Consider the following 14,025-nt stretch of genomic DNA (forward strand, 5'->3'; position numbering starts at 1 on the left):
GAGGAATTACGGACTTTAGCAGCTAGAGAATCACGGAATCATAAACTCCTTTGGTTGAAAGGGACCTTGAAGCTATTTCCATTCCATCCCCTGCCACACGCAGGGACAACTTCCACTATCCCAGGTTGTTCCAAGCTCTGTCCACCCTCACCTTGGACACTTCCAGGAACATCCACAGTTTCTCTGCACAACCAGTGGCAGGGCTGGAACAGAGCTGGAATCAGCACCTAAACACCACTCTGGGTTTTTAGGGACTGTTGGGGGTTTGGTTTGTTCCTTTTTACTCTAAAGAATTTTTTTCCCATAAATTACCAAGGAGACTAAATGTTGTACTTAAGACTATTTATCAAAAAACAAAGGGATGGTCAAAGCTCGGAGGGGGAGGTAACACGAGTTTTGGGGCAGGTAACAGACAGAGCTTGAGGCAGCTTGGCACTGTTTTTTCGGTGTTCAGGGAAAGAGCACGGCTGAGTTGCTGCTCGCTGCTAGAAGAGTTCACTCTCTCTGGAGGAGTCCAATCCTGGGAAATCTACCATCATGTGCTCGCCCTGGAATTCTGAGCTTCTCTGCCACCCTGCGAGAGCTGGGCCAGCCCTGTCCCGCCGTTGCGGTTTCATCAGCACTCCTCCTCTTGCTACAGCATGACTCCGCATCCCCCTGCCCTGCTGGGACACCCTGTCCCTGCCTGCCGGGACATCCTGCCACTCCAGCTACCAGCCCGAGACTTTTCCGCTTTTCCAGCTTGGTGCTCTGAGGATCCTACAAAGGCACCGAGACCAAACTGCCCTTTGTTTTTGTGAAGGAAAGCCCTCGAGTTTCTTTGTACTCTTTTTGTCATCAATGCTGTAGTTGTTTTTTTGTTTGCTTTGTTATACATACTAGTAAAGAACTGCTAGTTCTATTTCCAAAATCTTTTGCCTACAAGCTTTTAACTACAAATTTATAACTGGAAAAAAGGAGGTCGTGGCAGTTTACATTCTCCATTCCAAGAGAAGCTCCAGCTTTCCCTGGCAGATACCTGTCTTCCTAAACCAAGAAAGGGACAAGAACTTAAACAGATCCCTGTTATCATAAATCTCGGAATAACATGGAGACAGGGATATGTAAATAAGCAGCAGCATTAATTTTATCACAGTAATAGCAAATACTGACAGCAACATCCCAAGAAAGGGATGAGTTTATTCTCAAAGATTAAAACATCACATTATTCCAAAATTCTTCCATTTAGGGGGAAATCACAGAGAAGTTCTGGGGGAAATCAGTAAGAACAAGCATTTTGTGGTGAGCCTTTCCTTCTGGGAGCATCTCCCGTGCTCCAGGATCCAGGAGATGTCCAGTATTTGCTTGTGCTCATCACCATGGTTTCAGAGCACAATAAGGCTCTATTGCCCTGCATCCATCTGTGTTTCTGGGAACACTAGGGCTTTGGAAATTGCATGGGGCCGACACAAAGGCACCCATTGTTCTGGAGGCAGAAGGACAAACCTGCCCTTTCCACAGGAGAGGAAGCCAGCAGGAAAAGCTGCTATTGTGAGCTGGATATTAAAAAACATGGAAAAAGAGTCCTGTTGCATCGTCAGTGCTGCCAGGTCAGGAAAGGGGGATGGCTGGGACAGAGCACCTATGGGATTGAGGGCTTCCCAGGGGGAGCCAGGCACCCTCAGCCAGGCTGGCATCAGCTACCTGCTAAACCATCCCAGAAACATCCAAAATCCATCCAAAACCCACCCTAAAAGCCAGGCTGGCATCAACTACCTGCTAAAATATCCAAACACCATCCTAAATCCATCTTAAAAGCCAGGCTCTGGCATCGGCTACCTGCTAAACCATCCAAAACCCACCCCAAAATCACTCTAAGACCATTCTAAACCTATTCAAAACCCACTCTAAAACCATCTTAAAACCACACTGAAATCACCGTAAAACCACCAAGCAATCCTAAGAGGGTGAGACTGGAGCCATGTAGCTGGAGCATCACTTCCAGAACTCCAGGTAGGAGCAGGGATGGGGAAGAGCTTTAAATCCCCCAGAATTTCCTTTTCCTTTCAACCCAAAGCCATTTGCAGCGCTGGAGTTCTCCTCCAGGACTTTACTTGGCAGGAAGAACTGCCAAAGTAGTAGGAACCAAATTGTTGTCGGCTTAAGGCCAGCCATCTGCTCAGCCTCTTCCCAGCTGCCATGCTCCCAATCAAAGCCTGGAGAACAATCTCTCATGTTTCTCACCAAGCTCAATATGAAAAAAAATCTAGGAAGGAAAAAAAAAAAAAAAAAAAAGAAACACAACAAACCAACAACCTCAAACCCAAAATGCAAAAAACCACAAAAACACAGAAACTAGGAAAGCAGCCCTGCAGGGATCTAACTGGGAACAGAGATGAAAGTAGGAGAAAAAGAAACTATTTTATATGTTTAAAACAATGTTTTTTAAAGAGTGCTGTTGACATCTGCTTTGTAAATGCTCTGTCATTATTTATAACCTCCAGAGCATGGAATTCTCTCTGGAGTTAAACCACACTACACCCAGATTTTGGCTTTGTTAGCAAAGAGCCAGCAGCATTTCTACTGGCACTCTGGGAATAGAGATCTAACATTTCATACCCAGTTTATTTAAAAGTGGACTAATTTAACATCCTTGATGGTTCCTTTTAGCACAACTGATGCTAATTAGTATCTCCAGAATGATTTGTTCATCTGGGAGCAGTGTCAGTTCCACGGCAGCATAAATACACCAGGGCAAAAGAGAAGGAGGGAGAAAGGAGAAAATAGGGGGGAGGCATTGGAGAGGGGCAGGTTTTAGAGAATTAAAGGAAATGAAGTGACAGGTGGAGCTGGAAACACTGAGGAGAAAAGAGGCAGGAAAAATAGAGTGGAAAGGGATAATCCTGGGCCTTGAGAAGCTGGAAAAACTGGTGGCAGTTTTTAAAACTGTGCAAAAGTTGGGTCTGGTAGCATGGACTGGAAAGTGGCTTCAAGATGATGATCTCAGGACTGGGACAGGCACCAGCCCCCAGTGAACCCATGGGATGCCCCAGGGCTGGAGGGATGCAGGGACAAGGAGAGGGATCATGGCCAGGACATGACCTCGGCTGCTTTAAGTGGCCCCAGGGCATCGTGGGTGCAGGGCCACAACCCAAAATTAAGCAAACCCAACCATAAAACACGTCAGGGGTCAGAAGGCTGAAACCAGAGTCCTCCAAGGAGGAGCCCCTGAAATTCCAGAGTCCTGCTGGGGACTGACAGGATCCAGCTGATGGCTTTGCACACAATTTTCTGTGGATTTTTTAACAGAGGCACCCAAGAAGCTTTGCTGCTCCTACACCCCATCCCTGTGGCTCTGTGCTCTGGGCACAGCCAGGGCCATCACCCTCCCCTGGCCGCACAGAACCAGCTCTGCCCTGTCCCAACATCACCTCTTTCACAGCAAAAGGCTTGAAAGCAAATACTCCCAAAAGAAAAAGCTTTTGGAAAAGGAACCATGTTCTCCCTGATGTTTATAAATCATCAAAGCTAGCCCGTTGTTGGTACCAGGATGAGCAGGACTGGAAGAGCTGGGAAGGGTTGAAGCAGCCTGCCTCCAGCCCCAACCTCCACACTCGCATCACTTTGGTCTTGTCCTGGGATGTAGTATAGGATGTATTCTATCACCATCTTCATGAACTGATGAATCAAATTGTTAGGGCAGTGCTCTTCCCAGGCCCCCCTCCCTCTGGGGTGCCTTCTGTTAATGGCCCATCAATGCCTTGCTGCATGACTCATAGAAACCTCCCTCTGGGAGCTATCTCTCTTTAATGGGCCATCAAGGACCTCCTGTATGACTCATCATCCCATTGTGAGATGCTCTGCCCACGGGGAGGAGCCAAGCATTCTCACCTGGATATAAGCTGGGATTTGGGAAAGTACAGGCAGCCCTCACTCACTGAGTTCCCAGAAGACTGGAGCTACCAGACCTTTCTACAGGATCACTGCTTCAGGAAGACCACCTCACCTGGACTGCTTCCATCACCCTGCTCAGGTTGTATTCTGACTCTGTCAGTGGTCTTTTTGTATTATTGCATTTATTTTATTTTATCTTTTGTCCCTTTTCTTCTCATTAAATTGTATTTCTGACTTGGTGCCTCTCACTCGTTTTACTTTCAAACCACAACAGGTCTTTCCTTGCATGTGTAAAAGCACTTGAAAGTTCATAAAATTAATTCCACACAAATATTAGCGAGGCCTAAAGTGGAAAGCACATCTCCTTCCTTCTGGGAATTTATAGTTCATCCACTTTTATCTTTGGGAGGCTCTTCAGAGATCAAAGATTTGATCAACTTTTCCTCTGCGAAACTCATGAAGAAAACAGTGTTATCAGGGCAATGACATGATTTTATTTATTAGTGTAATGATTCATTGCCCTGCTCTGACAGCAAGATTCCTTCACAAAGGTGTAAAACAAACAGCCTGAATTCCCCAAGGCTGTGGCTCTGTTTGTTTCTTGATTTTATGGTTGTTACAAGGTTGAACCCTGCCCTGATGGCTCCCATTTGTTAAATGCAGCTCTAAAAGCACCTTAGCCAAACACGAGGCAACCACTTGCCAAAGCCAGAGGGACACAACCTCTTCCCATCTCCACCACCTGTGGGGTCAAAATCCCTAATTTTCAAAAAGACACAGGTAAGAATCATAGGATCAGTGAGGCTGGAAAAGGCCTTCGAGACCACTGAGTCCAACCTGTGACTGATCCCAGCCCAGAGCACTGAGTACCATACCTGGGTGTTCCTCGGACACCTCCAGGGATGGCCACTCCAAACCTCCCTGGGCAGTCTCTTACAATGCCTGACCACCCTTTCCATGAAGAAATTCCTCCTGCTGCCCAACATGGCCCTCCCCTGCCACAGCTTGAAGCCATTCCCTCTTGTCCTGCCTCTGTTCCCTGGGAGCAGAGCCTGACACTCCTCAGCTGCCTTCTCCTGTCAGGAAGATGTGCAGGGCCAGAAGATCCTTCCTGAGCTTCCTTTTCTCCAGGCTGAGCCCCGCTCCCTCAGCTGCTCCTGGTGCTCCAGACCCTTCCCCAGCTTCATTTTCCCCCCCCGGACTGGATAAATGGTGGAAGTGCTCTGCATTTCTGGAGTGACTCAACTCTGAGCATCCAGGGAACATCAGGGAAATCTGGGAATGGAATGCCAGTCATGAAAGGACAACCATGGGCACAAGGGTGATGGGAAAAACCCTCATTAGACACTAACCTTCAGCCTCTCTATCTCTCCTCAGCAGCTCTCTGCACATCTGGCAAGGCAGAGGCAGCCTGAGGGATGAAGTTAATCCCTCCCAACATCTGCCAGCAGCACTCCATCAACACTGCTCGCCTCCAGAGGGAACTTGCTACTACACAAGCAACTGGTGAAGACACTGGCATAGATTTCAAGGAGACTGGGAAAAGGACTGGGATGCAGCCTGAGCCATCTGAGCACCAGAGCAACACCGGCTCCAAAATTGATGGCCCACGCTGGGCTGGAATCACTCAGGGAGTCTGTACCAAATGCATCAGACTTGTCAGCATTCTGGGCAAGATGAATTCAGGGAGTTTCACCAAGCTCTTTCTAGGAGCAGAGTCACAGGGAAATGCTTCTCCACTGTGAAGCTGCAAAGGTTTCAGGGGAGATGGGAAACTCACAGAGCTGGACTGGAAAATTAACAGTGATAATGGAGTTAGGACTCGGGCTTAGCTAGGCATAGAACCATGACTCCATCGGTTCTGTCCCTGCTTTCCCTGGCATCCAGTCCTTTCTCCTCTCCTATAAAAGATCTGTGCTTTCCTGCAGTAGGGAAGCACGGGAGCTCTTCCATGAGTACATGCTCCTGTCATGACAACCATGGACAGCCAGGACCGGAAATCAAATTCCTCACAATGAAATCAGGAACCTTTCTGCTCTTTTAATCCAAGATTTGTACAACTTTGCCTTCCCTTCACACAGGCTTTGACCCCACCTCAGACTCCACAGCAACTCAAAACCCCCTTAGAGCAGTCACCAGTTTGGGATGCAGATGTTCCCAGCTGTTTGTTGGATTGTGAAAAGCTCCTTGATGATTTTAAGCAGAGCTGAGTGTGCAGGACAACAAATAAAGACAAACAAGTACAAATTAAAGCCTTAAACAAGCGCAGTTCAAGGAGTCAAGGATGGAATTCCTAAGCAGCATTAATTCACACAAGACCTACAGTTGCAGAAATCAGAACTCTTGTAATTCCTCATCTGGGAGGGAATCAAAATCAGGGAGAAACTGAGCAGGACTCACCATCGGGCCCTTCGCTGCCTTTACTCCTTTTATTCCGACGGATGCGTCTCCCTTCTTCTCCAACGTGCAGCTTCTCCTCGGGGTGAAAGAAGTTCAGCAAGGCCAGCTGTAAGGAGAGGGACAAGTTTAAGCATCTTTGCAAGGCTGGTTCATCCAAGGTGAGAGATTGGAGCCTAAATGTCGAATCCTTTCCATCACAGATGAGCAGGAGAGAGGAGGAGGATGCAAGATGGCTGCTCATGGATCTCAGCTCAACCCAAGGAGATATGTCCCCTTGGAAGCGGTCTAGGACTTGGGAAAACTCCACATGAGGGATTTTGGCATGGAGAATCCTTCCCCCAGGGATGGGGCTCTCAGGCCAGGGCTGCAGGGAGATCTATGGCTGGAAATAATCAAACCCCTAAAAGGCCAACATGATAATTCCTATTTTTTCTCTGAAAAACTTGCTCAGTCCTGGAACTCTTTCCTCCAGCAGTACTCATTGCCAGTAAGCTTTTTCTCTCTCAAGCTCTACTCTGCAAGCCTCATTAGCTACTGAGGTTCAGAGGTCTTCAGGGACCTTTAAATCCAACCCAATATACCACATAAATTAACACTTTAAACCTACAGCAACATTTGTAACACAAGATTTGCCAAGAGGCAAAAATTTTATGTAGTGACCTCTTATTCAGGAAAAAATTGCTGCTGTCTTAAAAACTGATTAAAAGATCAACATCTCAACCCAGAAATCGGAATTCGGGGTTAGAAACCAGAATCCCAGCTACCCCTGGGTGTGGCAGCTCATCACCAGTGGCATTTTCCTGTTATTTCCACTTCATAAAAAAGAGAAGTCAAAAATCAGTTAGGAACCAAACACCTTCTGCGTGTTACTGCATTCAACAGCCAGGGCTGCTGTGACCAGGATCGGGTTTTCTTGCTGAAGAAACCAGATCATGGTTATTTAAGCTGTAAATAGACAGCAAAACAAAAACACAGCACAAGATAAGAACGAGGAGGCTTCAAAAAGCAGCCCCAAAGGTTATCGAGCTCATCATTGTTCTGAAAACAAAACCTGAGGCATCAAAAGCATCTTTGAAAGAGCAGAGAAGAACAAACATCTCTGAATTGCCGGGCTAATTATTCTCCAGCCCATAAAAGTCCCTATCAAGAGCAATAATCGCAAAAGGCCGTTGGTTTTTTACAAGCCCCAGGCCTCTCACCTCCCCTCTCCCTCACATTCCCAAGGTATTTTCCAAACAACAATTCCCCTCCCAACCTCAGCATCCTAGTCCTTCACTCAGATTTTACACTTGCATTTTGCTTTACTCCAACAGGCTCGGGTGCAGTCTCACAAATGGAAATTTTTGGAAATCCTTCAGTTTCCAAAGAACCCCCAAAGCATTTCTAAAATTCCCAAACTGTTGCTATTTCCTTCTGTCCCTGTGCAGGCAGGTGTCAGAGTCTGTCCAAGGATGTGATATGCCTCACAACCGTCTCCAATGATTGAGGACTGAGACCCCAGACTCTGAAAGGAGCCCTGGCCTGGCTGAGGCAGAACATTTGCTAAGTCTCGGAGGACTGGTATGCATCTCCATGAGAACAGAGTGCAAGAACAATGGAACTGGTCACAGTGGACTGAGCCAAGGCTGCTTGCCCAAACTGGTCTGTCCATACCAGACTATGGCATGTACGGTGTGCAGCTTGTCCCTGAGCACCCAACCTTGATGCAGGTGGCTCTGGTTTTGGCCCTGTGACTCTCCTTTGTCCCAACCTTGATGCAGGTGGCTCTGGTTTTGTCCCACGCAAGTGGCTCCTGCTTTGGCTTTGTACCACTCGCTTTGGTCCCCGCCTTGACCAACCTATAAAACCCTGGAGACCCCTGCTCACCTTCGTGTACACCCCACTGGAGAAGTTCATGTCTATGGGCATCTCGGCCTCGAGGACTCGTCCCTCTGCGTTGGTAGCTATAATCCCCTTACCCTCTTTTCTATCTTTCTTACTATTCTCTATTTTCTCTCCCACTATCGCATTTTGGTGGCACTAAATAAAGGTGCATTTTTTGTTGTATTACTGAGTTGTCCCCCGTTGTGTCTTTTGTGCTCTGAGATCCTAACACGAACCATCAGGTTCCCCGCATATGTTTGCGGACCCTGACATAAATTGGCGTCACGGACAGGATCTTGATAGACAGAGGAGTTGTGGGTTTTATATAGTTTAAAACAGGGGAAGGACCCTCGTCTCAGCCGCACCTAGCACGCCACTTCGGTGAGCACTGTTAGAAAGCAAGGGGGGTGAGGGAAAATTCCCCCAAACTGTATACGCCCAGGCGAAGAGCATTCCCTGTCATCAGGATTTCCTAAAAGATCTCATTGTGCAAAAGATGGGACTTTTTTGTTGTTGTTGTTGGAGGAAGTGTGTGGACTGCTTGGTGTAGTTGAGGAGACAAGCGAGTTGTAGGTAACTAAGGAGTGCCTCCCAAGCAGATTAGTCTCCTCACCCGTTTCAGGGAAGGAAGGGAAACACAGTTTGAGCTGTGCAGTGTGTAACTTTAAGAATACCTCCCTGTGAGCGGTTATTGTCCCTTCACCAAAATGACTGAAAAACATAAGAATGCATTTTATGCTTTGCTTGCAAAACATGGTGCTAGACCTTCCCCAGCCAGAGAAGGATGGGCACAGAAAAATTGGTGTAATTTTGAAAACATTGTAGATAGAATATATTCTTTGCAACATGATGCTAGATTCAAACTGGGCAGAAATAAAACCATCCTTTGCTCAGTTTTGGGGGCCTGTCTTTCGGCAGCCATAGAAACCCGTCTTAAGCGGGTAAGTGAAGAAAATGCAATAAAAGACTCCCTGCAAAATTTGGTAGAAGCTCTGCAAAAACAATTGGAACAGGAAAGAAATCATGTTTATTTGCTGCAGTTTTCCCTTGCAGAAGAGCGAAGAAAAAATTTAAACCCCATAGAAACACCTAAAGAAATAGAAGAAAAGGAGTCATACACTATCAAACAGATATACCCTCAGAAGGAATTGATACACATGCAAAATTGTGGGGAACACTGTTGTTCTAACTTGAGACCTCTCATTAAAACAGAATATAACTATATAAATGAAGAGGATCGTGATCCCCACATAACCACCAAAGAAATACCATACACAGCCACTGAATTAGCTAAAATAAAAAAGGAATACTCCCGCCTCCCTAGTGAATCAGAGACGGAGTATGTTTTTAGAGTTTCACTCACTGGAGATGACCAAATTAAATTAAGTGAACAAGAAGCAAGTGGCTACTGGGGACATGGAGTTTTCTTAACAACAGGAAATACACGTGCTCCATGGTCCCTGACACAGTGTGCAGCTTACTGGACAGGGGGACTAAACCCCCTTGAAAGGGGCGACCCTCTGGCAATTGTCGGCACCTCAGACCAACTCCTAGAAAACATCCACAAAGCTGCATGGTTCCAAATGATACATGAAAGAAAATTATTCTCTGGCTGTGAGTCACCAAAGCAACAGCCTGCCAAACCAGAAATTATGACCCCTCTAATTCGAGGTTTGCCAGAATCACTTAAACTAACAGCAATTCTCCTCCAAAAAACAATAGCATCTATCACCCCAGTAGACAGGCTTGAAAGATGTCTTGGACATGCAAGTGATCAAACCGGTTCCACTGACTCCACTGACTCCTCGCCTTTTGCTACTCCTAGCACACAATCTAACAGCAGTCGTAAAGTTTGGACATGGAGGGAAGGAGCACAGGAGTTAATCAGTTACAGCAGAAAATCTGGACCGGTAAAACACTCAGAGGACAAACCGGAAAAACCCAGAGGAGTCAGACACATTGCTTCCCCTAAGGAAAAACCAGAAAGGGGAAAACAAATCTCTAACCAACAACCCAGTGCACCTCCTCTTCCACCAGCCTTGGGCAACCAGCCACAACATTCCCTTACACAAGTTTTAAACAATGCAGCTTTCTGGGCCGAGGGAGGTAATGCTTTGGAAAGGGGAGACCCTTTAGCTATAGCCAGTACCCTCAACCAACTTTTGGAAGATGTCCACAAAGCTGCCTGCCTATGGGAATGGACTGTTGTTCAGGAAGAAACAATGCAATTACTGATTTTTGAAGCAACTGCTCACCGAGCCCTTGGCCCTATTCATCCTACAGATCCTTTCCAGGTGAAATAGGGATTTGCCTCCTCAGGGTTGTCAGTACACATGTGGCAGCAGGGTCCTGAGGGTCCAACATGGCTTGTTGGTTTTTATTCCCATGGTTTCAGAGATGCTAAAAAGAGGTACACTACCTGGGAAAAAGGCTTGTTTCTTGTTAGCCTAGCTCTCATAGAAGTGCAGATGATTGCACGACAACAACCAATTGTCTTGAGAGGTCCTTTCAAAGTTATTAAGTCAGTCACTACTGGGACCCCCCCACCTGATGGGGTGGCCCAGAGGACCTCAGTAAGGAAGTGGTATGCTCAGATTGAACATTATTGTAACATCATTTCAATAACTGAAGGAGCTGTGAAAAACCTACCAATACAAGAAGTAAAAAACTTGGATGGCATCCAAGACAAACCTGCCTCAGTCATTACCCCTCCCTTTTCCCCTGAACAGTCAGCAAATTCTTGGTTTACTGGTGCTTCTGCTTTTTGCCCAACAGCTCCAAGCAGAGTTCCCTCACTGAGGGGAACAAGTGATCCCAACAATCCAGCACATTACCCTGGACAATCTGTTTTGGTGGACCTCTCTACTGAAGGGGAAGTACCACTAGTGCTAAAAACCCCTCTGAATAAATACACATGGGTACTCCTTGATGCTCTAGGGAAAGAGTATCAAATAAATACACGCTGGGTAATTTCCATCATTCTAATTTTCTGCCTCCTGGTGGCAGATTCTGTTGTGCTTACTTTTCACAGGAGAACTCCGAGGGACATGAAGACCATATAAACCATGATAAATATTTTAAACCGGAATTCTAAACAGTATTGATTAATTAATAAATTGGTTACCACAATTAGAGATTTTACTAAATTACAACAACACCTGCAGTCCTCTCTGTCTGCTTTGGGGACACATCAGTGGTTGCTATCAAACATATTACCAAATTGGGAAAAGGTAAATTTCAATTATCACAAATTGGTAATTGATACACTTGGTATTACACAATTGGCATTGCTTAAAGCAACATTTTTGGCTTTTGGCTGCATCCAGGCACAGCTTTGGATGCAGACGGTTGTTACCTCAATCATAAGGGAAGGTGAGGAAGACACCTTTCCTACTGAAATCTGGAAAATATTTTGGGATAATGCAAATGCTTTTGAAAGGGAATTCCAATCCTGGTGGAAATTGGTGAACTTTGCCTATAACCCAAATACCAACACAGTTACAGCTTTTGTGTTAACAATATGCAATGCTTCAGCGCATTCGATATTCCCGATCATTGCATTAGGTATATATCATGATGGAGCCGTTCTCTATCCTTCCGAGCATAGGGAATGGGCCCGTCAAATTGGGGAAAAATGGCAAACTGTCAATTTAGAATCTTGTGTTGTTAGGGAGCTACAAGGTTTCATTTGTGAAGGTAATGCAATCATAGCTCAAGACATCTGCTTAGACACAGAGCAAAATATTTGTCACTTTGAAGTACACCCTAACGAAACTTCTGAAACAGTGCTTGTGTATATAGGCAATGGATGTGGTTGTGTGAGGACTGCTTGTGATGAAGTGCTTGTAGAAAATGTAGCAGTGAATCTTAGGAATCATTCAAATTTTTGTGTTTGTAATTTTACCAAAATCACAGGATGTGACTTTTCTTACACTGCCCCAGTTACGTCCTATCACCTTTTACAATCCAATTTTACACTGATTCATCAGATAATGCCTGTCCCCATTGGAATGAACTTAACTTTGGTTAAGCAATTGTTGCTTCACCAAGACTTAATGGGAATTTTGAAAATGATTAAGGAAAATGGACAGAAAACTTTAGTAACAGTTCATCATGATGTGAAGGCAATACATCGTGTTTTAGAAAGGGTAAAAAAGGATGCTGAACACAGGTGGTGGGACACCCTTTTTGGGTGGTCACCTACTGCTACAGGTATCCTGAACAAATTGTGCCATCCAGTTGTTGTCCTTTTGATTTTGGTTTTTATCGGTTTTCTTTTGTCACTTGTTTTATACATCCTAAGCTGGAAAATGATGAAGCAATTGACACACTTGACATCCATAATGAATGCACACAGTTTAATTGATACCCCTTTTGCAAAAGATACTCCTAAAGTTATTGACACTAGACTCACTACCAAAAAAGCAAGAATTAGGCCTACAACAGCAAGTTAAGTAAGATTGTTGTTTGTTTTGATTTTGATGTGTTTGTTTTAGTTATGTTATTATTAAAATTAATTTTGTGATTTGTTTTTGATTAAGCCAAAGAGAATAGTTTTAATTAATCAATTAATATTGATTGTCTAATGTTTTATTGTTATATTGCTTTTTGATTTTTTGTGATTTGAGTATTTTTTGAAAATTGTTTTAATCAAATATTGATTGATTTTGTTTGGATTTTATTTTGCTTCCCTTTATATTTCCTTTTCCTCTTTCTTTCTCTCTCTCTCTCTCTCTTTTTACTGTCTCTGTTTTCTGGGATATATGCTACCAACACTGACGAGTCCTGAAGACATCGTGACAATGTTGCAAAGAGGACCTTTGTCATCAGTCGTGAGTCACGGGGTGGTGTCAAGAGTCTGTCCAAGGATGTGATATGCCTCACAACCGTCTCCAATGATTGAGGACTGAGACCTCAGACTCTGAAAGGAGCCCTGGCCTGGCTGAGGTGGAATGTTTGCCAAGTCTCGGAGGACTGGTATGCATCTCCATGAGAACGGAGTGCAAGAACAATGGAACTGGTCACAGTGGACTGAGCCAAGGCTGCTTGCCCAAACTGGTCTGTCCATACCAGAGTATAGCACGTACGGTGTGCAGCTTGTCCCTGAGCACCCAACCTCAACGCAGGTGGCTCCGGTTTTGGCCCTGTGACTCTCCTTTGTCCCAACCTTGATGCAGGTGGCTCCAGTTTTGTCCCACGCAAGTGGCTCCTGCTTTGGCTCTGGGCCCCTCGCTTTGCCTCAACACAGGTGGCTCCTGCTTTGGCTTTGTGCCACTTGCTTTGGTCCCCGCCTTGACCAACCTATAAAACCCTGGAGACCCCTGCTCACCTTCGTGTACACCCCACCGGAGAAGTTTGTGTCTATGGGCATCTCGGCCTCAAGGACTCGTCCCTCCGCGTTGGTAGCTATAATCCCCTTACCCTCTTTTCTATCTTTCTTACTATTCTCTATTTTCTCTCCCACTATCACATTTTGGTGGCACTAAATAAAGGTGCATTTTTTGTTGTATTACTGAGTTGTCCCCCGTTGTGTCTTTTGTGCTCTGAGATCCTAACACGAACCATCAGGTTCCCCGCATATGTTTGCAGACCCTGACAGCAGGTCTGCAAAATTCCTGGGTGTTTGTCATGGCAATGATGTCATGGCTGAAAGAACCCCAAAATGCTGTGGGATGACCTGAAATCAGCTTCTCAAAGTCTCACTACTGGGCTTTTAAACATCCCTAAAAAGCAGTGATGAGTAAAACTTACCTGCCTGAGGAAGGCCAGTTACAGGGTTGGATGGACAACTGAATTTGTTTGCAACTTGTTTGCAACAAGGAGTAAAGGGTGAGAACAATTCCCAAAGCACCACATTCCGAAAGCTCCCACATCCCACTGCATTGCCCC

General features: G+C 45.5%; 2 protein-coding genes and 1 long non-coding RNA gene across 3 annotated transcripts in view; 2 read left to right on the top strand and 1 right to left on the bottom strand.

Moving 5' to 3' along the window:
* LOC136373336 (ectodysplasin-A-like) overlaps nucleotides 1–14,025 on the bottom strand; it is a 126,575-nt gene that overhangs the window by 52,959 nt on the left and 59,591 nt on the right. Inside the window, exon 2 of the mRNA XM_066338242.1 lies at nucleotides 6,274–6,379. Coding sequence (XP_066194339.1) covers nucleotides 6,274–6,379 — 106 coding nt within the window. The remainder of the gene's footprint in view (nucleotides 1–6,273; nucleotides 6,380–14,025) is intronic.
* On the top strand, nucleotides 7,826–13,485 carry LOC136373341 (uncharacterized). Its single transcript, XR_010745632.1, has 3 exons — nucleotides 7,826–7,914; nucleotides 13,233–13,313; nucleotides 13,385–13,485. It is a non-coding gene; the product is annotated as an uncharacterized lncRNA (long non-coding RNA).
* Nucleotides 8,190–10,935, top strand: LOC136373400 (uncharacterized). Its single transcript, XM_066338306.1, has 2 exons — nucleotides 8,190–10,085; nucleotides 10,912–10,935. Exons 1-2 carry the CDS (start codon nucleotides 8,844–8,846, stop codon nucleotides 10,933–10,935), a joined length of 1,266 nt encoding a protein of 421 aa, XP_066194403.1. The 5' UTR covers nucleotides 8,190–8,843.

This window comes from Sylvia atricapilla, chromosome W, assembly GCF_009819655.1.
Source record: "Sylvia atricapilla isolate bSylAtr1 chromosome W, bSylAtr1.pri, whole genome shotgun sequence".
Lineage (NCBI taxonomy): Eukaryota > Metazoa > Chordata > Aves > Passeriformes > Sylviidae > Sylvia > Sylvia atricapilla.